Source organism: Bacidia gigantensis (genome assembly GCF_019456465.1).
Source record: "Bacidia gigantensis strain McMullin 20006 chromosome Unknown contig_255, whole genome shotgun sequence".
Taxonomy (NCBI): domain Eukaryota; kingdom Fungi; phylum Ascomycota; class Lecanoromycetes; order Lecanorales; family Ramalinaceae; genus Bacidia; species Bacidia gigantensis.
The window spans coordinates 339,205-362,904 of NW_025408605.1; the positions used below are offsets into that span (position 1 = coordinate 339,205).

The 23,700-nt window shown below is 49.7% G+C and overlaps 7 protein-coding genes across 7 annotated transcripts; 4 read left to right on the forward strand and 3 right to left on the reverse strand.

Moving 5' to 3' along the window:
• Nucleotides 1-863: 863 nt before the first annotated feature.
• On the reverse strand, nucleotides 864-2,486 carry KY384_006843 (uncharacterized protein; the record flags this gene model as incomplete). Its single annotated transcript, XM_044815336.1, has 1 exon — nucleotides 864-2,486. One exon carries the CDS (start codon nucleotides 2,484-2,486, stop codon nucleotides 864-866), a length of 1,623 nt encoding a protein of 540 aa, XP_044667210.1.
• A 2,013-nt stretch (nucleotides 2,487-4,499) lies between these two features.
• On the forward strand, nucleotides 4,500-5,117 carry KY384_006844 (uncharacterized protein; the record flags this gene model as incomplete). The annotated part of the gene is made up of 1 exon (XM_044815337.1): nucleotides 4,500-5,117. The coding sequence occupies one exon, from the start codon at nucleotides 4,500-4,502 to the stop codon at nucleotides 5,115-5,117; it is 618 nt and encodes a 205-aa protein (XP_044667211.1).
• Nucleotides 5,118-7,610: 2,493 nt separating this feature from the next.
• Nucleotides 7,611-8,669, forward strand: KY384_006845 (uncharacterized protein; the record flags this gene model as incomplete). The annotated part of the gene is made up of 1 exon (XM_044815338.1): nucleotides 7,611-8,669. The coding sequence occupies one exon, from the start codon at nucleotides 7,611-7,613 to the stop codon at nucleotides 8,667-8,669; it is 1,059 nt and encodes a 352-aa protein (XP_044667212.1).
• Nucleotides 8,670-11,061: 2,392 nt separating this feature from the next.
• KY384_006846 (uncharacterized protein) lies at nucleotides 11,062-13,001 on the reverse strand (the record flags this gene model as incomplete). Its single annotated transcript, XM_044815339.1, has 2 exons — nucleotides 11,062-12,825; nucleotides 12,876-13,001. 2 exons carry the CDS (start codon nucleotides 12,999-13,001, stop codon nucleotides 11,062-11,064), a joined length of 1,890 nt encoding a protein of 629 aa, XP_044667213.1.
• Nucleotides 13,002-14,755: 1,754 nt separating this feature from the next.
• Nucleotides 14,756-15,343, reverse strand: KY384_006847 (uncharacterized protein; the record flags this gene model as incomplete). The annotated part of the gene is made up of 2 exons (XM_044815340.1): nucleotides 14,756-15,003; nucleotides 15,073-15,343. 2 exons carry the CDS (start codon nucleotides 15,341-15,343, stop codon nucleotides 14,756-14,758), a joined length of 519 nt encoding a protein of 172 aa, XP_044667214.1.
• A 2,167-nt stretch (nucleotides 15,344-17,510) lies between these two features.
• KY384_006848 (uncharacterized protein) lies at nucleotides 17,511-19,575 on the forward strand (the record flags this gene model as incomplete). Its single annotated transcript, XM_044815341.1, has 6 exons — nucleotides 17,511-17,619; nucleotides 17,666-17,738; nucleotides 17,792-17,971; nucleotides 18,024-18,804; nucleotides 19,383-19,399; nucleotides 19,449-19,575. 6 exons carry the CDS (start codon nucleotides 17,511-17,513, stop codon nucleotides 19,573-19,575), a joined length of 1,287 nt encoding a protein of 428 aa, XP_044667215.1.
• A 352-nt stretch (nucleotides 19,576-19,927) lies between these two features.
• Nucleotides 19,928-23,569, forward strand: KY384_006849 (uncharacterized protein; the record flags this gene model as incomplete). The annotated part of the gene is made up of 2 exons (XM_044815342.1): nucleotides 19,928-20,734; nucleotides 21,140-23,569. 2 exons carry the CDS (start codon nucleotides 19,928-19,930, stop codon nucleotides 23,567-23,569), a joined length of 3,237 nt encoding a protein of 1,078 aa, XP_044667216.1.
• Nucleotides 23,570-23,700: the final 131 nt, after the last annotated feature.

The following is a 23,700-nucleotide window of genomic DNA, read 5'->3' on the forward strand; positions in this document are numbered from 1 at the left end:
AGGGGAGGTGATTGGGGGGGAATCTGACGACACAAAATTGGGCAGGCCTTTTTGTAGTGTTCTCAAGCAACTTAACGGATATTGTCAGCAACCAAAAAGGAAATCAATTTTCTCCTTCGTGGTTTTACGCTTTGTTTGCCCTGTCTGTCTGTCTGTGCCTTACAATGCAAACTCTCATTCGCCAGCGAAACAAATGGGGCCTTTGGTGACAAGAGGACCTACCTATCTTTGTGGTGCTACACGCCAATCAAGTAGGCTATCGTTTCGTGGGTCCGCCCCTTACGCCAATGTGCCATATACATTTTTGGCTGGCTGCACAATCAACAGAACAAGGAGGAGGGGGGGTGCGGGGGGGGTTGGGTAGCTTTGGCGTCTGACTATTCGGATCCACCGTAAGTGGTGGTAATGTTATGACTAGCTCCATGCCGAGTTGTGGGAGCGAGAACGTATATCTTGTCATCACGGATATGCCTACGGCAGGGACAGGCTCATGAGTTTTTGTGTATTTGTGTATGTGCATTCATTGTCCCTGTTCCTATGCCGGGTATAGTATCTAACGTTTCTGATGTATGCATGCTCATTCAACCCTTTTGTGTATCTATGTGTTCAAGCCAAGCCAAGATAAGCTCACCGAAATTGTGGTTCCTCCATTCGAATACATTGTTGCAGCGCACGCTAAAAGTAGAAGTAAAAGCAAAAGCAAAAGCAAAAGCTATGCAAGCAACCCTCTGTGAATCAATGCAGTTCGCAAAGCAAACCTGCTAGTCTCTTTCTGTGGAGCCAATGCAGCCAGCACATGGATACTGATACTCTATTTTTCACGGACAATGAGCTAGGCTCAACCCTCTCTTCATACGTAGATATTATAGCTTTTTCTCCTTGGCCACCGTGTTCCAATCGATCCCACCAAACCAGCTGGATCGCTTGGAACCTGGCGGGTAGAAGGTTTCGCCCGCAAGCTTGACGACGACTTTTCTTCGAAGGGGCTTCGGTGGCTCCTTCTTGCGAAGCTTGTTCATTTTGCTTTCCACACTGCTGATGGCCTTTGAGCGGTTCGTCGAGAGAGCGCTTTGGCTCGCGGAAGGATCATCAGGAACTCTAGGTGCTCCTTGAGAGGTCACTCCGACAATGGTTGGGAGGTCTTCGTACGTGGTCAAATTGTATGGTCGTTCTTTTGGTTCGTATTTCTCTAGAAGATGCCTCTTGGTCATAAAAGGTACAGAGAAATTCGCTTGAGGTTTGGACGTTGCAGCCTCAGTACGATGAAGGGGTTTTCCGCGACTGTTGTCGGTCTTGCGTGTAATCGCAATTGGTGGTGGAGCAGCAGAATCGAAGGAGGACGCGCATGAGGAAAGGGTGTTGTTCGAGCGTTGAAAGCGAGGAATATCAGGGAGGACTAGATTCTCTAGCCAAGGCGCAAAGTCGGGATCATTGGCTAGATCGAGCGGAAGTGGCTCGAGATCTGCATCCAAATCAAGCGAGTCCTCATCAGAACAGTTAGGGAGGACGCCAACTACTATCGTGCTCGAGTGTTGGCTTTCGAGAGGGTTGTGTTTTGATTGTTTTCGTGTCAAAGAGGATGAGCGCTTAGGGATAATCGGTGCTTGTTCTGTGGAGATCTCAGGGCGTCTGAGCTGAGTCTCGTGCGACTGACCCGCCGAGGATGCTGTGTTTGAGCTGGCAGAGTCTGAGCTTGGTGGTGTGGGACCTGCATGTAGAAGCTGAAATGGCCGTGGTTGGGGCAGCTCAGCCAAATAAAGCTCAAGAGAGAAGTCATCAACCGTAGGAACGGCTTTAGGCGTGAGAGGCGGCGTCATCGGCAGGGGAGACATCCGCGACTGCTGTTTGGCGGCGGTGTCAACTCGTATCGCTTCGTCCGATGTTCGTGACGGCGATCTTGGATCCCATATCACAGTCTCGCTCGTAAGCCTTCTCTTGTGTCCGTGCATTGAACTAGATTTGACATTGTCGGCTCTTGGTCCAAGAGGCTTACTTGTTGAAGTGGGCTGGTGCGAGAGTAAACTGCTTGGTCCTTCTTCCGGGACTTCAAAAGTATTGACGAGGACATCTTTCTTCTTCCTTGTTCTGGGAATACGAACTTCGTGATCATGCGTGGGTAATGGAGGGTAGGATGGAGGATAGAGGTTGTAGAAGTCATCATCCTCCAATGATTCTGTTCGCCAGGGCTCCGTCACATCTTTCTTGCTGCCATTGGGTGGTGGGACAGCGGATACCTCGCTGCAGCAGATGAGTGAGGTTTCAGGTCCCCATGAATCTTGAGGTTGGTGAAGGCGTAGTCTTTCTTGAGGGGCCGGGCGGTTGGGCATGTGGATGGGGCTCGTCTTTGTTTTCGTTGCTTTCGTGGCCCTTTGAGCTGTCATTGTGCAAGCTTTCGAGGTACGGGATCGTCCACAATTGGTGAAGTCGGCGAATCCCTGCTGCTCATAGTGAGATAGTGTCACTGCATACGAGTATTTGTTGGACATGGCTCGAATCGAATGCAAGTGATCGCAGGTAGAGAAGTACGAATGGGCAGGCGCAGCGTCGACATGAACAAGTTAGCTTTGACACTAGATAGGCAAGAGCGAGGGAAGATTGCTTGGAGGGTTGGGTGTGTGGGTGTGTTGGAGAGCTCGGGCCAGGTCATGACGGACTAGACATTCTTGAAGGATGTGTAGACCAGGGTGTTGCAAACCTTCGAGTGGTGTATCGAAGTAAGGCAAAAGGATGTTATAGCGCTTTCCCGTGCAGGATAAATGCACCCCATTCTTTTCGAGTAATTGATACATTCAATTGACCTTTTCAGTGGCTCGTCCACCACCTGAATCATGCAGCTAGCAGGCGGCGGGGTGCGGTGAATCGGAATATTAGGAGAATTAGGAGCATCCCACGACTCCACGAGTTGGCTGCAGGATCGTTGCAAGCTCCCTCACTCAAATCTTAGCAATCATAGCCCAGGGGTGCAACCGAGTCTTGACCATGTCTGGTATGGCACTGAGATCCAAGCGGTGCCGAGGGTGCGCTACTCGATTCAGGGTCTGCGCTATCGTGAACTCCCTGTCGATTCAATCATCATCTGGCCGCTGCCGTGCTTGCCAGATGGCGTCGGCTAGAAGATCTCAAGGTTGGTGAGGAGTTTGAGAAGCATCGCTTTGGGTTTTCCACCCACCCAGGGTCCCTACGGCCGATAACACATCGCAGTAGTTCACCCGCCCTCGGCCTCCTTTGGGAGATTTGAAAGGCCTGACAACCTGACAACTAACTCAATCAGGCTTCACTACTTGCAAGCTTTAGACCATCCCCCATCAGCGTATTCGCTCTCGGCCCAACATACCCTGTTGACCCAATAATTGACCTTGGATTTTACAGCGCTGTGCAACCAAGCCACGAAAGCCACCAGATTCAACTGTGAGCGATGGCCCCTCTGGAGATTGCGGAGAGCAGCGAGGCCGGAGATCTTCTAGCTACTTACGTGTGGACGGAGTCTGGGGTTGGCCAGAGCAGAGTGGACACCATCGTGCGTGATTATGCTCTGCAGTATCCTATGTCGTGTACCTGGCTTATGCCAGGGGTCGAGATAGAGACCAAAGGAGACGCGCGGTCTGTGGGAGCGTTTATTGGCCGTCTTTCTGCCCGTGGGCTTTCCCCACAGTGTGACTGAGGATTATACGTGGTAAGCTCCGATCTGTCTGCTTTCTCGATTGCTTGCATTGACTACTATTCAGGTACCAAATCTATGTACGTTGGCCTCACAATGTCTTGGCTCTACAAATACCATCTTACGGGCGTGAAATAGGATTCACTGCAAGCATTCTCGAGTTCCATTGCCGGTCTCCTCGCTTCGAGAGCCGTCCTTGAAGGTATTTGCTGTCGTTCTGACTTCAGACGAAAGCGTGCGTAAGTGACTCTCGTTGCAGGTGTAGGGGTTGGGGATGCCTCAGCATCGCCGACAGCGGCGCTGCTGCTCTCCATCATTCAGGACAGTATGGGTCGCGTCGCTACAATACTCTTTGCCCACAAATTGGGGACCACGTTGGAACCGGAGTGTAAGATGTATCGTCTTGCAGCGGACGTCTTCAATGATGCCGCCATGATCTTAGACTGCTTGTCACCTGCACTGCCGAAGACGCCGAGAGTACTCCTCCTAAGCTTCTCCAGCGTTCTGAGAGCACTGTGCGGTGTCGCAGCTGGCAGCTCAAAGGCCAGCCTGAGCGCACACTTTGCCAGATGGGACAACTTGGGAGAATTGAATGCCGTGAGTTCCTCTCGCAGACAGAGAATCTGTCTCAGATGTAAGCAGTCCTGACTGCGCTGCAGAAAGATGCTAGTCAAGAGACTGTGATATCATTGTTAGGAATGCTGGTGTGTCTTTACCCTTTCTCGCTTTGACTCTGGTCCGGGCTTACATCACCAAGGCAGGCAGCTTCGTAGTATCGGTCGTATCATCTCCACTGGCAACTTGGTCATGCCTGATTTTGCTTCTTTCAGTTCATCTCGGAATGAACCATGCGGCCGTCCGTTCGGTCAGCATGCGTACTCTCAATCGTCAGAGAGCCAACATCGTCTTCTCGGAATACATCACGAAAGGGAAGGTGCTGACACCAAAAGAGGTATCGACTCAGGAGAACATCTTCGAATGGGATGGTATCCTCCGGTGGCAAGGGTCGACTCCGATTGGAAAGGCTCAATTTGGCGCTTCGTTGACGGCTTTACTAAAGCCTTTGGGACAAGCGATGACTTCAACAGGCGCCGTACGCGACAACAATCTCTTGCCTCGAATTGTGGAGACCTGTCGCGGCGAGCAATATCTCCTTTCGTACAGTGTAGCGGACAGGACAGCATACATCGTTCTAAAAAGCCAGTGTTCTCCACCGGATCAGATTAAGGCCTGGGTGCATGCTCTTTTGATTGCTCAAGACCATGAGTCACAACGCATCGCGACAAGCGCGTCCCCCGAGCTAGCCTTCAGACTTTTCGCAGACACGCATACTAAGCTGAATACCGTATGGAATGATGCTATGACTGCAATGAAAGCCGCTGGCTGGGATTTAGATACTGCAAATATCCCGACCAAAGCAGGAGTCAGGATCGATTTGCCGTGCAACGCACCACGATAGGTTTAATATAGTTGAAGAGCTTGGTGTCTGAATCTCGAGTAGAAGTACCTTTGAGGACATGAGGAATTCGGTGTATGCTTGTCAAAAGAATTACACTTCGTCATCAATCTTCGCTAGCCACATTTATGTATATCAAGGCCCGAGAACACTTGAATATCCACCGGTGACCCGCAAATCATGACCGAGGTAGTAGACGCGCATTAAGTTTTTCAACGCATTGCAGAGTACACAGCACTTGCACAAGATCCATACACATAATCATCCGCATATGGGAACCTTCCAGAAGCCGTAGAAGGCGTTGAAATTGGTCAGAGCTGTCTCCAGGGTTCGGTGGCTTATGGCAGGCAAGCCTCAACCAGTCGGCGTCCTCGGGACACCAAGGGCAATGAGGCTTGCAGATTTTGCGCTTTTGCATGCGTATGATGTAAGTATGGCGGGAGCACTCACAGGCGACGGCGTTTTCTTTGGCAAAAATGTCCGACTGGATCACTCTGAGAGGGTCGCATAAAAATCGGTCTGGTCGCTGAAGTGGAATTATGCGCAACAAATAAGGTATGTTTGCTGCTGCTGATCAGCCGACGCAGCGCTGAACCTCAGCGCTATTCGCACGTGAAATGACATCGATTCCATCTCGAAAATTCACCAGATTGGCATGACTTAAGAGCAAAACAGCAAAGCGGCAGACTTTGGCTCGCACTGGATGGCCAATAGAGCGCAGGCCCGGCCTACCCTAGGCTAGCACCGTCGTTAGGCAGCTGTTGGTGTCCGTTTGTCTCATGACTCGGGGCTGGAGTGGAGTCTTGATTCTGCCTCTCCCTGATCACGATTGGACCGAAATTTTCCGAGCAGAAGATCGCAGATTTGACATGAACAAAAAGGCTACGATGGGGAGACGCGGACGCGACTCCAGTAGTGGTGTCGCCAGCGTTTGTCGCCAGTAGGAAGAAGGTCTCCCATTTCGGATTTACATTAGGCATCTGTGCGGTTTGCGGCAGTGTGGGGGGCAGGATGAACGAATCCCGTCACCAGAAGTGGCTCATGCTCGCACCGCCCTATCCACTATGTGTGACTTTGCCTGCCATTGGCGGATAAGCTGCCAGGCTGCTGCGTTGTGTCCCACCGAGCCCCTGGGCGTCTCAGCAGAGTTTGGCAGAGGAACAAAGGGAAATGTGGCCATCCAGCAAGCTCTGCCGCCGCAGGGGTTGAGAGGCATGCGGACTGCGGGCAAGACGGGGGATATTGAGTTGATGGGCCACTCTGCGGATGATGCGGTGAAGGGACGCATGTGATACTTCACATTCCCCATCGACTATCACCCCTCCGTCCCGGTTTTGCCTGCCTTCTGGGCATAGGATAGCGGGGCAGCGGGGGGGCAGATGTACATGGTCTTTATGGTCAAAGCCTGGAAGTATACCGGATGCAGGATAGACCGATAGACAGGCGAAGCAGCTGGCGGGCTTGTGCTAAAAATCGATTGCTGGGACTTCTGGGAGCGAGTCACTCAGACCCTAGCGTTTACCAAGCGGCTCTAAGAAATTGTGATTCGTGGGAGAGCGATAGTTGGGTGACTTACAGGATTAGGAGAGCTAGGAGTAATCTCTCTTGACTTCTTGAATGCCCCATTTATTCCCGGCGAAGCGCTAGAAGCCTTCTAGCGTCAGAGGAAGCTTTTGCTTCTGTAGGTTCCATGAATGTTCCATCGCCTCCAGTCTAAATAATAATAATAATCGTGCACTCGCCGCTTCTCCGCTCTGCTGCTTCTTCTGAATGTTGTCATTGCTGCAAGGCCATTCCCACTTCCTCCTCACCATTACACCAACAACAATAAGCGCTACACCCTGTCGTTTCATTATTCAGCAAGCCAACAAAGAAAACCCACGACAGTCATTCACTTCCCCATCTTGCAGTCTTCGCCTTACTGACTTTCCTGGAACCCAACGGCAGTTGCATTGCCGTATCTAAGCCTACGAGTAGACTACACACTACCTTGGCTGCCGTCATCACCCCCCCCAGAGTACCCAAAGCAACTCACTATTCCGCCACCGCCAACAGCATTACTACAACATTACTCTGCATAATTCCGCTATCGACTGACCACACTGATTCTGCGAGACGCTGAGTGGGAAAAGAAGCGGGACAAAAGACCAGATCAAGTGGCTACTAATCTACTGAATTTGAAGATCAAGCGTCACCCAATCGCCTGATCCATTCACACTCGATCTCGATCAGCCCACCCGCCTGACCAGTGACCACCATTGATTCACTCTCTCGCTTGCACTAAGAATCTGAAAGATTTCTTTGCCCACCCTCGTCGACCACTCCGGAGTACCTTAATAGGAGAGTCTATGAGTTGTCTGAGAACACAATTACGCCTACTTTAAGCTTCTAGGCAACCTGGCTCGACCAGACATACCGAGCTGTCGACGCTTTCCAAGAAGCAGAGCTGGAGTCATCGATCGAACTACCGCGCGCTTTAGGTGCTGGAAAAGAGCCATGATCCGTCGGAAACAAAAGTCACCGCCAATAAATTATTTGCGAACACCATCACCAGAGCCCTGGTCACAACCACACTCATCAACGTCCTCGGATTGCGACGCCGACGACGAGGACACTATGTCCATGGAGGACGTAGGACCATCCCCTCCACTAAGCATGAGCCTCGACGAGTCGAAACCGTCTTTTCGAGGCTACGGTCCATATCATCCCCCCAGACCCACCTTACCAGATGTTCTATCCAATTCAGCTCCACCACCCTGGACACTGAGCGCCTTCACCGCCTACCTCTCGCAAAATCACTGCTTAGAAAACCTCGAATTCACTTTGGATGCAGATCGATACAAGGACAAGTACGACGCAATGATCGCTAAGACTAAAGGGGCCTTGTCGCCCGACTTAGAAGACTGCAAACATCTACGGATGTTGTGGAAGCGAATTGTGGATGCCTACATAGTGCCGGATTGCGCCCGAGAAATAAACATACCTAGCGACGTCCGCGAGACCTTGCTTTCTCTTCCTTATCACACGTTGCCCCCGAGTCCCGAAGCCCTGAGGCACGCCGTCAAGATAATATACAACCTCATGGAAGAGTCTGTGCTAATACCATTTCTCAACGAGGCACCACCATCTTCCAAAGCCATAAGAATAAAACAATCGGGAACACAGGAAGCGGCACGCCGAAAAAGAGGCGGCTCAGACAGCTCACAAGAGAAGAGAACTGCTCGAAGCAAGTCCAAACGGAGAGGATCGCCCATACCAGACTCTCCCTTTTCTTCGTCAGATCCGACCGGTCGGTTGACCCCGGCCTATACTTCAAGTAAAGGCAGTAGAGCACGAAGCGCTACTTTGAGTACGAACGGGGAGCCCGATCCTCTCACAGATGACTCTGGTAGCACCAACAGCCCATTTCACGAGCCAATGACTCCTCCAGAGACACCGCCATCTTCGGATTTTGGAGGCTCAAGTCCGAAGAGCAGGCCCGATAATACGTGGAAAAAAATGCTCGGGTGGAAGAAAAAGTCAGGTACAAGCATGCGCGAGAATCGATTCAATTAGATCATCCGAGTATACCGAATCTGCCTTGTCTTTAGGCCGGGCGCTGAAGCGACAGTGGCTAGATGACTATTTTCAGGCCTTCATATTCAGTCCCAACAGAACACTATATCTCGAAACAACCAAAAGAAACATTCTAATTCTTCTCTCCTGATGACTGAACGACTTTGCCAATTTTGCGAGCATAGCTTGCAATGAACATATTTGAAAAGACCATCAAAGAGAATTGATGCCTTTGGTCGCAGCATGTGCATCAGTATTTGCACCAGATACCACGGGCAATGAGCGATTTCTAACTGTACATATTTATTCGGGTATTCATGATTCGGACGAAATAATCACCTGCAGAGCATGCAGCTCAAAACTATCTACTCTCACCATTCGAGTCTTCGTACTGCGATTTCTTTCTTCCTACACAAGCCTCGTCCAAGCGTGTAATAGCGATCATCATCATCCCGCGTCTCTCGTTAGCACATCTTACAAGATTATCCCTCGCCATCCGCTCTTTCAAAACTCTCATACCAGAGCGCCACCAAAGAAGATCCCGCTCTCACCGCTTTCTCATGGCCTCAAATGCTGACATCCATCCTCCAGTCGCTAGCAGATCTCCCGTCTTCAGGGCCCTTAAGCGCACCTCCATCAGATCTGACAACTAACGCATAAACTACCCTCCATCGCTTTCTCAACCTATGAGACGCTCTCCCGCTCCTGGCGCGGCTCAAATAGATATCGGATCACGGATCATCACGCCAGTCGATCAGTCGCACGTATCATGTCTGCTGGCTGTATGTGGGCTCTTCCCAAAGAAGGCGCGGATGACGGATCTTCATCGTCTTCGCTTGTCTAAGTTCGGTGTATCACCGAGAACACGGAGGGGCTACTACTACCACTACTTCTATGACCCTTGCACTGTGATGGTACCGCGGGGCGGGGGCTGGGGTTAGGGCAGACGATCAGGTATTCTCCGACCCGTGCTCGCATATCAAAGTGCGTGATTGATCGCTTCACGACAAGCTAACGGATGCGCGAGATCCTTCGTTTCAAGGAGACCGGAGTCTTAGGTAGTGAAATTCCAGAAGCTATTCTCCTTAATCGCCATGCGATAGATGATCCACCCTCTGACATGGCGCCATCTGTCAGCGCGGCTCGCTTTTTGCAATAGGGTGCTCTGGAACTCCAGATCATGTCGGCTGGGGTAAGTGGGTAGTCAGACCACTGCGTCTTTGGTACTAGGACCCTCATCGACGGTGAATGCGCTGGCTTTCTACCTCCTCATCTACACCGGACCAGCGATCAACACATCCTTCCATCCATACGACCCCAACCCACCAGTCTCCCCGAACAATCCACAGCCAAGCATGCATAGACAGTTTCCTTAAACAACCAGCCCTCGCCCTCCCTATCCGATCACCGATCCTCCCCCACGCCCTTTCTCTCCCCATCCCATCTCCCCTCACAACCCAATTCATCGCGCCACCAACACCTCACCTCACCTCACCTCACCTCACCCTACCCTAACGTGCCAAACTTCCCCCGTCGTGTCGTATCCTGTAACCACCACGCTCTACCATGTGTCAGGTTGAGACAACCAACATGGGGTAGTGTGCGTGATCTATCCGCACGTCTGGGCCGTAACCTTGTCTTGATGCAAGGCGGCTAGCCTAACCCGCAGCTGAACGAGACTTTGGCGAGGATTTGATGTTGAGTAGAAGGAAAGTTGGTGGGGAGGTAAGTGGTTTCATCAGGGTCTGGGGTCGGGTCGGGGCTGGGGATGGGGGCTTTGTGAATGCTTTGTCGGCAGACGGTAGGGAAATGGGTGACTGGAAGACTGAAGGGGAGGGTGGGAAGGGAGTAAAAGACCTAGATGGGAAATTTTGCATATGCTTTCAAGACTTCGAGTTGCAGAGAGAGGGGAGTAGATTGGTGGATCCAGGGAGTGTGATTGTTTAATTATGATATGAAGGCTTCGTCTAATTCATATCTTAGTTATTATAATTTCTTATTCTTAAACTGCCGCAGGAAGCTGCAAAGTTTGTACTGATTTTTCCAGCGACTGCAATTCGAACTCATTTTCTCCTCTTTCCTCAATTTCATCCTTGTTCTCTGATTCTCTTTCTCGTTCTGTAGCATTCACAGACCAATTAGAAGAAATGATGGCATACTGTCGTGACCTGAGATAGGCAAAGGATTGGAATCAGACCGTATGAAGTATGGCTAAGCAACGAGAGAAGTGATAGTAAATTGTTTCCTATCCTGGTGGCTGCTCAAATTATCACTCTCATATATCTGTAAAAGGGCCATTAATCATCAACCCCGATGCTATGCTACGCCACGCTATCAGATGCTTTGATATCCCTGTTACACTCTGTGCTCGAGAGTCATAAAGATGACCCAGCTACACATTCAGGAACCACTTCACTGCTTTCCTCACCTTTCCTTGTATCTCTCCCAGCTCAATCTCGGGCGGGCTCTGATACGCCAATATCCCAACCGCGACCATTATCAAAGTCAAAAGACCAACTACAGAGCGTCCAACAATTGCATTTCTCATCCTCAGTTCTCTCTGCGCAAGGACCACCTCCCTCTCATGCGTCTCCTTCACTTCACGCGGCGTTTCGTCAATGCGAAATGCTTGTTCCATGATAGCTTCCAATCCAGTCTGACCATCCGTCTCCGATTTTGGGAAGAATTTTGGCCGTGAGAATTTGGTGGGAGATAAGTCCGAGAAGACGGATTTGTGTGACATTTCGGACATATCCGAGGCGTTGCTGGGAGAGAATCCTGGTTTCTCCAGCGTTTGGGAGAGCGACAACATGTCAAGTGGCTGGCCTGTGGGACGTGATCGAGCGGGAAAGAGCTGCGATTTCTTCGCTTCGCTCGCAGCGCGGAAGCTGGGTTTGTTTGGAGGGTTGCGTAGACGGTGAGCTGGTGAGACGACGTCGGCTGGCAGATGTCCTCGGAAGGGACTGGATTGCTGAGAGGATGCCTGTGATTTGAAGGGAGCTGGATAGCGATTTGTGACCTTGGGGATAAGGCCAACGTTCGAGGGTGTCCAATCCATACTTGCTGTGTCGTCGTAGTCTGTTTCTGGTGGTGGAGTGGGAAGGCGCGTACCTCCAGGCTGATGCTGCGATGGCGCAAGGCTGTCGATTGAAAATGGTTGGGGCCGGGCGATTGGGTCGAGACCACGTTGAAGTGAGGCATGAGAGACGTTTTGAATGCCGTTGGCCTTGCGTTTGATGAGAGGTTCCGGTGATTCTTTGAAGGAGACCTTCGGCGTATAATCGACCGATACTGCGGTGTAAGAGATAGTGATTGCAATTAGACTGAACACGATCATAAAGAGATGCATCGAGCGCTGCGCGTCCAAATCCATCTGGCCAGCCCGAGTTGCAAAGTACCAAGTTGCAAACCTAGCACCTAGAGCCAGGACCTGGAGCTTGTAGTAGTTGGGCAGACCAACAACAGTTCCGTACCGTTTGTCAAGCATCTCCATCCTCCTTGGGTGCCACCAGACGCTTAGTAGCCCCATAAAAAGGGCATTGTAGGCCGGTCCATGACCTGCTTTCGTCAAACAGGCCGGCAAGACCTCATGCGCAGCTAGTGTGTGCTTTATACATTCAGTGAGACTGCCGTGCGATTGACCGAATTCCAGGTATGGATCAGCTGTCGGGAGAAGGTTGAGACTATGCCATAGGATATCAACCAACCAGCTAATGGTCCAAGCCCAGCCTCCTATCCAGATGGCCCATCCTTTGACTCCATTTACATTCTTTGGTCTAGCTCCCCGAAGGCTTCGCATAATCTTTCCCATGTGATCCGCTTTGGCATCATAATTGACCCTCCTTAGCTTGCGCTGTACACGGGGCTCACACGCTTCGCAGATGAGAGGGTAGCGCTCCTCTAGCCCCTGGCGATACTCTCTTTCCGCTCGCTCAAATTCATCGAAATTGTCTCGGGTAGGAGATGGGTAGAAAGATTTAAGGGACTCGGTGTACAGGTGCTGATTCTTCACGCATGTTGCACAGAAGAGCGGCTCATCCGTTGTCGGAGTGACAGGGTCGAGGAATGGGTTGTTGCTGATAGTGGGCTCTGGTTGGGCGTAGCGAGTTTGACTGGATGAAGTAATATTGCTGGGAGGGTCTGTAATTTCTCCATTCTGAGGCAGTCATTAGCATCATGCCAGAAGTTCGGGATGTATAGACACACCTCGTCAAGCCAATTCTCAGCATTGCATTTGCTACATTCCCAGTGTCGTAAACCGGGCGTATAAATCTGAGCTGACCGGCAGCGGCAATAGAAGCATGAAAGTTTTCGCCCGAACAGGGACGGCATCCTTGTGAGAAAGCAGTGATATTGAAGATTCTCGAGGAACGGACGCGGACTTAGCGGAGATACTAAAATACTGGCGCGTCGAGATACGTATTGACTGATGAAATCTTTTTCGAAACATGAAGAAATTGTCGAGCAGAGAAGGATTTGTGCTGTGTGAGATATAACAGCCATCCCAGCCTCCGAATTTCTATTGTTCTCGTGTTAGTCTTGGTTGACACTTCCGCAATGACAATGTCAACACTTGGAGCCTCGATGAGTACGACTTTTGTGACGGACAGAGCCTAGACTACAAACAACGCCCAATGTTTGCTTTGATTGTCGTGTCGACGATGCTATTAGCGCTCCCTATTGTCTGTATAGGACTGACTGTATTCCAGCGTTCAATTGCTAAGATATGCCTAGATACGGCTACTGCACATCTTGCTGTCTCCGCCGGCCACGCCATTACGTCGCAGAGAACCAGCGCACCTTCTTGTTGTCCTAGGCAGCGGCGGGCACACGGCTGAAATGTTGACTATGCTGGAAGATCTTGATCCTGGACTTTACACACACAGATCCTATGTAATTGGCAAAGGAGATGCGTTCAGTGCAGGCAAGGCTCGTGACTTTGAAGGAGGCATATCGCAAAGCGCTCGATATCAGGAAGATCCGGAAGTGGTGAGAGCTAGCTCGAGCTTACACACCGTACCGCGCGCGAGAAGCATACATCAGTCCATCTTCACAACGCCTTGGACCTGTATGCTGTGTCTCTACGGCTGTCTCCGGGTCCTGCACTGGCATCCAAGAGGACACCCAGATCTCATATTGACTAACGGCCCGGCAACAGCATTGATAATGATCATTGCTGCGTGGATAATAAAATTCTTCAACACTACTAGTATGCGAACGATTTACGTTGAGTCGTGGGCTCGTGTCAAAACACCGAGTTTGAGCTTGAGAATCATACGCTGGGCTGGGTTGTGCGACCGTACCTTAGTACAGCATCGCCCATTAGCTGACGCTGGTTGGGGAGAATTTAAAGAAAACCTGATGAGATGATGTTCAAGCATTTTCATGCTTGTCGCCAGGACGCATGCCCGGCCGTTTCATTTGTGGTTAACGTACTTTATCATCCGTAGTATCCCCAAGCGCCTTGCGTAGTAAAATGCAATCCAATTAGAATCTTTTGCTACATGTATCCCAAAGAATTCAATCGTCGACATGCCCTTTTCTCGTACCGTTGGGCCGCCCTCAACTTGACCTCGTCAGGGAAAAACCATCCCTGCGCGTCTTCCGCCATCCTATTTTGTGTCCGCGTCTCTATTTGACATTGATGTTGTAAATTTGTCAAATACTGATTTTCGGCCTTGCGGTCCAGATCGTTCATTTTCCGCGTGCTATAATCGGCGACTTCGCTAGGATTGAGGTAGTATTCTACCTTGATATTTCGAGATGTTACATGCTGAGTGTTCGGAGGACCAGGCTGAAAACTGATATTAGGACCGGAGGGCAATGCGGAGGAGAATAGGGAGGATAGAAGTGGAAGAACAAAGAGCACCAGTAGCGGAAGCAGATTTGATAGAGCACCCAATAGGGTTTGCGGCCGCTCTTCGTTTTGGCCGTTGGCTTCTCTCGGTCTTCTTCGTGGCCTTCCTCCCCCAAATTGGTGGACTCTGAAACCTGGGCCACCCCCCATGTTGAAGACGAATTGAGGTCCAGTATCAAACATTCCTCCACCTACTCAGGTCAGTAAAACCCCATGCGATCAAGATATGTCATTCTTGCTCACCACCAAAAGGGCCACCCATGCCCCCTCCTCCAAAGAATCTATTGAATAACTCTTCAGGCGAGATCTCATCGTCAAACATTGGTCCTCTGCCACCTGGTGACCTGGCAAATCCGCTGAACGGAGATGCAGACGATGCTGATGCTGAACCGAACCTACTATCTGGGTCGCCTCCAAATCGGTCATATCGACCCTTCTTTTCCGAATCCGATAGTATCTGGAATGCTCTTGATACCACTATTCAATGCGTAAGTGACGTATTGCGAGTAACGATCGCTTGCCCATTTCGAATTCATCTAGACTCACTCTTGAAAGCTTCATCTGCACCATCATATGCATTCTTATCAGGATGTGTTAGGAGACTCAGTTTCCTATATGCCTTTTTTATTTCTGCGTCCGAACATCCTTTCTCAATTCCAAGGATTTCGTAAAATGCGGTTGCGGAGCACTTCCGGACTCTTATCACCGCGGTCTTCTGTTCAATCGTATACTTCTTATCCTGATTGCCCTGGTTGTGTTCTCTATTCCTCGTCGTACTGCCATTTGTATCTGCTCCTGACGCGGTTGCAGCAGGCATTACTTGAAAGGCTGTTGGCCTGAGTGAGGGGTGATGGTGATTTGATAATTTATCGGCTTATCGTTGCAAGTATGCTATCGACATCATACGAATATTGCGCGTATATGAACTGGGCGCCGAACGAGGTGGATGAGTTGTTGCCGATGCTCATGCGACTGGAGGTTCTGCTGGCTTCACGGATAAAAAGTCTCAGCAACGGCTTTCGGTAAGGCTGGGCGAAGAGGTACAAACCATGCGCAGTCCATGATGGTACATGCGCTCTTGAATTACCCCTGTCACATTCTTTTAAAGCGGGGCCCGCAGCGAGCATCCATTTGGGGCTTTCCTTCCTCATCACCAATCTATCTCTCAACCTAACCAACAGATAGGGACAGCTGGTGGCGCCATCGCACCTGCACCGATGAACAAATTGGAAATGTCAGGATATCCTTGTGTCAGACATTTTCTCAAACTAAGTATTTGATCCATGGGTGGAACATCACACAGTCGTCGTCATCAGATTTTCCACTTCTCGCGATTCGACCTTTCAGATTCGTTGTCCATGATCTCATACTACACATGTTACGATACTCTAGCAACACTACTAAGCAGAGATTCACGTACTCGATTTCGGGACGCTACGCGGCCCTAGGTGAGGCATGTGCTTTTTAGCTTGAACTTTTGTTTGATATCAGTCGAACCGAGCGTGGCTTTCGAAGAAATTCTACTACAAGTATAAGAAAGTAAATTCGCTTCCTCAATTATTACGTTGCCAGTCTACAGAAAGCATCCAGGAAAGGTTCTATTGAAAGTGGATGTATCTGTTATACGTTGTGGAAACGTGATAACTTTCATAGAACGTGCCGAGATGCTGTGTGCTTTCATGCTATTTGACAATAAGAGTTACAAGCCAAGAGACTTGGCTTTAGGTGCGTTGGTTCTGAGCACCAATCCTTTTTGCTTGTTGCTTTACTATGGAAGGGAGACCCTCCCAGTTCTCAAGGTAAGTGTAGAAAGGATCAGCGTCTAAGCTACAACCGTAAGAAGAACGGCTGCAGAAATCATCTGAGCTACGATCAATAAGGAGTACAAGACCAGCCGATATTGATTTTGTTGTGAGTGATGTAGTCAATTGGCTAAAGACGGTAGTTGGTTTCGAGATTGGATTGAAAATCTTGAGTTTATCATTCAAAGACTCGATTGCCCGAGAAGGAACGATACCTGAAGAGGAGATACTTGAGAGATGCACTCATGTTGGTGACACTAATATATAACATTGTGTAGGTCATGCAGAAATAAAGGTGAGACACGGCCCGGTACGTTTTGTTTAAGCGCTCGAAAGAGGTTCTGGTGCGTCTTTCACTAACATGACATCCATCCTTTGTCGAACAGAATACCAACAATCATTCGACATCCTCGAACAAGGACTCGGTGCAGAGTTGGATACTACGCCCGTTCAGGATGCAACGGCCTCGGTCAAAGAGCACATCTATGATGAAAAGCTTCGAAGCTAGGTCCAAGCAGCACATGCCGTCCACCGCGACAGCAATCGTTGCAGAATATTTGCACCATCAACAAAATCCTTTCACAAGATAATAAAACACAATTTGGCCTGCATTTCAACAGCTTTGTTGGTCTTTGAAGAGGGCAGCGTCTTGGGAAATGTTCTTTTCCAGCGGCAACACATCTAATCCAGATGCTAGGCATGTTTCAAGGACGTGATCATATCTCGGGGGGATTCCCGTTCCCACACCACGGCGTCAATGCTTCCCCATACCATATGACATGTGAATGGAATGAGGGCCTATCGTGTATGATTAATCTCCGACAGCCATAGCGGCTCGCCTGGCGGCCTTTTTCCTCTGCGGAGCATTGAGGATGCTGTGACGCCATAATAGCAGTGCCTTCCACTTGGAGAAATTGATATATATCATGGGAGATAATCCCCTTGCGCACAAGCCGTCTTGGATGGCTGCCCCACACTCGTTTGATCATCGCTCGTTTCCTCAATTGCTAGTGCTGGCCAATCCACAGTCTCTACCTTGACTCCATCTGCAAGCCTCTTTTTCCATTATTACTTCCTTGAGGCCGACAATTGTTGATCGATTCAAAAGCTGTTCGCCGGGCTGGGCGCTCGAAGTATTGAAAAATGCTTTTTACGTTCACTTCGTTTACATATCTTGCCTTTATGTCCACGTTCCTGCCTTTCGCTACCACACAATTCGTCACTAGGAACGGCCAGCAACTCTCTTTGGATGGCAAGTCTTTCTCCTTTGCCGGGGCTAATTTCTGGCACAGTAAGATCACCCGTCACTCAGCAGACAAAGAACTGACAAACAATAGTTGGCATGCAGACCAACGACTTTGCAGATCAGGTCCTTCAAGCAGCAAAGAGCAAACGAATTGCAGTACTGAGGTACTCCACCTCCTCAATCTACTACAACAAAGCAAGATGTTAAGAATTCACAGAGTAGCTGCCTGGAACGAGAAAGATGTCACCCATGGAAAAGATCCCGGCGGCAACTGGTTCCAAGAATGGACTAACGGCAAGCCAATAATCAACGATGGCCCCAATGGCCTTCAGGTCCTGGATCACACTGTACAGCAAGCTGAAGCTGCAGGCATCAAGTTTATTATGATGCTTACAAAGTACGTGACCTTCGTTGTTCCCCAACGTCGACCCATGCTAAAGCCAATTTAGCAACTGGCTCGATTATGGCGGCATGGACACTTACACACACAATCTCCTTAGCGACCAAGAGTCTCACACAAGTTTCTTCACCAACCCCACCGTAATCGACGCCTTCAAAACCTATATCCGCGCCGTCGTCACCCGCTATGCCTCCAGCCCCGCCATCCTAGCCTGGGAACTTGCGAACGAAGCGCGCTGCCAAGAGTCGAATTGCAACAAAGGACAAGTACTAACAGACTGGGCGGATCAAATCTCCTCTTTCATCAAGACCCTTGACCCTAATCATCTAGTGACATTCGGTGGGTATGGATACCTTAGCGATGGCCCTTGCTGCGATTTCCAGTACGACGGCGACAGTGGCGAGGATCACTCCGCCATCCTCAAGCTACCAAGTATCGATTTCGGGACCGTTCATCATTATACGCAGGATGATACATACCCGGGTTTGCAATATGGTATGGATTGGTTCAAGGCACATAATCAAGCTTCCGTTGCGGCCAACAAGCCGATGATTGTAGAGGAGTTGGGTGTGAACAGGGGAAAGCTGGATATTAGTGGGGATGATATTATGAGGCAGTATGAGGAGTATCTGAGTGATCCGGGCCAGGCGGGTGCCGTACAAGGGGTTGTGTTGTGGAGTGCGGATGTCATGGGAGGGGAATGCCCGATGCAGGGGGATCCGTATGCTATTTGCACTGCAGATGGAAGCTATGAGGGGTTGGTTAGAGACTTTGGGTTGAAGATGGCCGGGAAAGCTGGAGCTGGAGGCCCGAAAATGTTGTCGAAGAGGGTTCGTAGGATTGAGGTTTAAGTGTTTTTCATTCAAGCGAAGAGCCGGTCTCTGAAACTTCTGAAATTCTTGTACAATTCGATCAAGTTCGCGATTCGCCATGAACTGTGAAGAACGCATACGGCCTTCGTATTCGCGATGAAGGCGCTCAATTTTTTCTAGTATGCAGCAGAGAGTTTGAGTATAGCTCAAGAAACCAATGAGATATCTTTCATCGATGTGGTAGCAAGGAAGGATAGAAATCCTAGTGCTTTTATATTTTGAGGGTGCAACTTGTCAGACGTTTCTTGATAACCGAGATGACTGAACCACAGAATCAATATTCTCAAGCGCTGCAACCTCGAGATACACATAATATGTGAAATAAACTGTTTTATCCTCCTAGACACACACAAATACGATTCTGTCATGGGAACCCAGTTGAAAAAGGAACATAGAAATTAAATATTTTTGGGTTTTGCGGAATGCATTTTGTGGTCTGCCGTAATATGTCTTGGCATTTAGCCCCTTTTTGATGGAAAAGCAGAGACGAGCCGCCATACTCTTCAAACCTTGTCACGACTTTCGAAGCATTCGAGGCACAAAAGGCCTTGATGTATGTGTGCCGGTTCTCGTCCGTCGTGCCGTGTACACTGTCATTGCAGTACTTATGGTGAGCACCTTCTACTGAGCCTCTTTGGTTTCATGGCTTGGTACGTTTCGAACGGCCATTCAAGGTTTCTGGATTGTGGCGCACCGATCCTTCGGCGCGTAGCAACCTCCATTGATTGAATGAACATACTCACAAGGTGATAAGGCTACACCAAAACAATTCAAATTATCATTCCAACATAAGCTCGGCCTTCAATTGTCGTTTCACTGAAGTCTTTGGCTTGAATCCTTCCCATGACCCGAAAGACTGATTAGCACCAACCTGCCAGTATGACTTTTGAATATGTATGCTCCGCTGATTCTACCGGGGCAACGCGGAGGCCTTCTACAGGCGATTCGTTTTTATCGCCTTGTCCATGTCACCCTCATTCGTTTTGCGGTCAGAATAGTTTGAGCTTCGATCATAATGACTCTCATGACATTATGGATTCTTGGAATATGCGCCCTGTTCCGGCCATCCCAGGCTTTATTCATGCCTCAATTCTACAATCCGCCCTCTAGCCTGGTCGACATCAGCATTTACACACCGATCAGAGCGGCCGTGGCGGCCAACACTGCAACCTCCGGATGTACGGGAAATGACAGACCCCAACGTTACCCATCGAATCGTACAACATGTAAGGCCGACATAGTGTATAATAGGACTGACGAAGCGTTGCAAAAGGAGCTAGAGGCCGAGTCATGTCTATTTGGGAATTCCTGTGGGGCCAACGAGAGAGCTGTACAGGACAAGTTCTTCGGCATCGGTGGGACAAAACACTTTCTCACCTTGGACAAGACAGGATGCTTTATGAATGAATCTTTCTGTACCCCAGAGCTTGTTTCTCGGTACAACCCGATTAAAAAATGGATGAGGAGCAATGCGTGCAGAACTGGGCTATCACTGTATGACCCTGCTTACGACCCTGACGAAGACTGCTGTGGCTGGTGTACGCTAGAAGGAGGGAAAGTAGATGTCTTTTACTGGCCGGATCCTGAAGCGGACACGTCTTGCTTGAGCATTATTGGTGATAACTTGCCTATTGATTACGGAGCAACGACAGGTAAATCAGGCGCAGTGTACTGGGGCTGTACCTCTCTGATTAATGACGACCCTTGGAGTGAGAGAAACGGACAATATGAGACCGCTACGACTGCCAGACTATGGTCGACCGATTCGCTGCTCGGTGTTGGGTTTTCCACCAAGAAATACGAACTCGATCCCTATGCGGACTCGAAGTCGTTCTCGCTGTGGTGTGGAGATGACACGAGAATGCCCGCGTATAATCCTGTCACTTCGGTGAGACGTTCAGGTCTCACCGCAACTGCCCGCTCAATATCGGCCTCACCACCTGGTCGATGGCAGAATGACTCCAGGCCCTCTATTGCGATTTCAGGAAGTTTTACTTTGTGAGCATTCAAGAGTCCCAGTCCCAACGCTCCACTCACTGCTGTATCAGTACTTCCCCGTCTATATACGCGTATTTTACTAATATACAGGCGAAAGATGACTGTGGGAAAACACTCATATCCTCAACAATGCTCAGTTTCAAGCCGGGTGAATTGTCGACCATAGAACCGTCTGTCGACGAGTTTCTAACAAAGCCGTTTAATACTAAAGATCTGCCATGCCCACCTCTCAGTGTAGCGGTGAGTCAATGACGTAAATAAACTCAGACGATTGAGCTCTTACATGATCTTCTAGAAAAAGCAGAGATGGATTCCATCACCAGGAGACCCGTATCGCCCTTTGATTGGGTTACCGAAGCATCTTGCAGGTCTCAATGATTGGTTCGCGGGATGTGACAAAGGCCTATTTCAAGCTTTTGATCCGCCTCGCAGTCTCGAGCCTGCACCTACTATGGCAGCTAACGATCCTGGTCAGAATGACAAGGCTCCTGCACCCGCAAAAATGGTTGCGCCGGACTTACCAGAGCAGACAAAAGCGAAAGAACAAGCACAGGTAATGGTGCCAGAATCGGTCAATATCGCGAAGCATACTCCAACACCAGCAGCTGTAGATACTCAAAAGAAGGCTGAGAACCCTCCAGCTACTCAGCAACCTAGCCTCGAACAAAAGACGGGAGATGACCCAAAAGCAGGCGGGCAAGATCCCAATGGGAAAGACGGAAGTGCAAAATCCAACGGCGCTAACAACGCAAAAGCACCATCAGATGCCCCAAACAAGCAAAATGGTGGCACACCTAGCAAGCCGTCTGGTGGGGGGGATCAAGACCCCTCAGCTCTTGCCAATGATCCACTCGACCCAGCTGAGCAGAACAAACCGAAAGATGCAGGTCCAGAGAGCAAAGGTGCAAATACAGCTTCGTCAGAGCATCCACAGCAATATTCGTCAGCGGGGTCACAGACAGGCAACGATGTCAAGAACGACATATTACCAGATCCAGCACCATCTTCATCAGGGTATACGCAAGACTCAAACAAGCAATCGCCGCCTATAAGCCCAAATTCGGACAAACCCGCCGGTGATGGTGTCTCCTCAAACCCAGCGGATGTAGCAGGTCAAGGCTCGTCGTATTATGGAAATCAGGAGCCAAACGCTCAAGAAAAGGACCCACAGAGTCAAAAACATGGTGGAGATAATCAAGAACCTCAAAAAGCATCAGGATCTGCTGCCCAAGATTCACCGGCCATTGACCCTGACAATGCCTCCTCAGAACAAATGGCTCAGATCCACGATGCTCTTGCAGCAAGCTCATCAAGTCCACCAACCTCTCCACCAAAGAAGGCAACCCAGGAACAGACAGACGGGAGTGAGCAGCAGCATCAAAATATTCAAGCAGAGAGTAATGGCCCTGTAGGGCTAGGGCCAAATAGTAAGGTCCAGCAAGACAATCCGCAAAACAGTCAACAATCAGTGCCTGGCCTGGATGCACCTACAACAGATAACGAGCCCACCACAAACTCAGCTCAGAATGCTCGACCTTTCCAGATTGGCCAGCAGGGAGATAACAAAGACTCTTCCCCAGCTGGATCAGGAGGCTCTGTAAGTTCAGCAAATCAGATAAGTCAAGACCAACAACAAGCGAAGGATGATAGTCAATCCTCAATGGAACCCCAAGAGCCACAATCAGGTAGCAATCAACCAGCGAAGCCAACGCAGAAGGACCAAACCATGCAAGATAATAATTTCCATGGAGAGGACACTCATTCTCCTCCCGTCGGCTTAGGGGATCCTGTAAATCCAAATGATCAGACAAACAAAAATCAACAATCGCCGCAAGGCAACAAGCAATCGTCAAGCGACTTCCAGGAGCCACAAGCGGGGAGCAACTCTCCTAATGATGTCTCGCAGAATGATGTAAATTCTCAACATAAATCGCCCGCAGGAGATGGACAACCTCAGTCATCCACCGCAAAAGGGCAACAAAGTGACCCACTTCTTAATGGAGAGCCTGATGAAGGAACATCCGGTTCAAACACCGGTCCTTCGGAAGACGATCCTTCGCAATTGAATTATCCCAAGCAGCCTCACAACACTCCAGCTACGGCTTCCCAAGCCTTTGCCTTCATACCCTTTGGTGCAACAACAACCATCGCTTCACATCCCATGATCCCACTACCGAACCGTCAAGGGATTTCTATTGCGGGTATGACTCTTTCGCCCCAGGCTCCTGTTATCACTATTTCGGGTACAGAGATATCTGTGGGGAGATCAGCCATCGTGATCGGTGGAAGTAGCGTGCAGTATGCGGCTGCTCCAGATAGAGTTGCGAAGACTACTGAGACTACAGGTGCAAGTGCTAGCGCTGGCGCTGGTGAAAGTGCTGAACCAATGAGTGACGCGGGGCTGATTGTAGGAACCAGTCAATTTGTAGGTGGTCTGGTCATGGGTGGACTTCAAGGCCCAACACCTACTGCGTCCACTCGATGGTCGAAATTTGCAAACCATTCATCGAGCGCTTTATCATCCGCGGGTTTACCAATTACTTCGAGCAATGCCTCGATCACTATGACAGATACTGGAACCACATCAACGGTGGAAAATAAACCAAGTGTGTTCACAACGGCGCCATTCAAATCGGCAGGATGCTCTCGAGAAGTAATGGAGTGTTCTCTGCGGAAGCTGAGACTGGTGATTGGCACCCTAGCATTATCATTTGTAATACTGTGACATAGTAAATAGACGATATGAGAGCTCAATTGCCTTTAATGAATGTGACGTGTCATGTCAATGGCTTTCACTTGCATTGTGTTTTGTAATCTCGAACCTCACTCCTTTGGTAGCAGGGACTTGCTCGACGC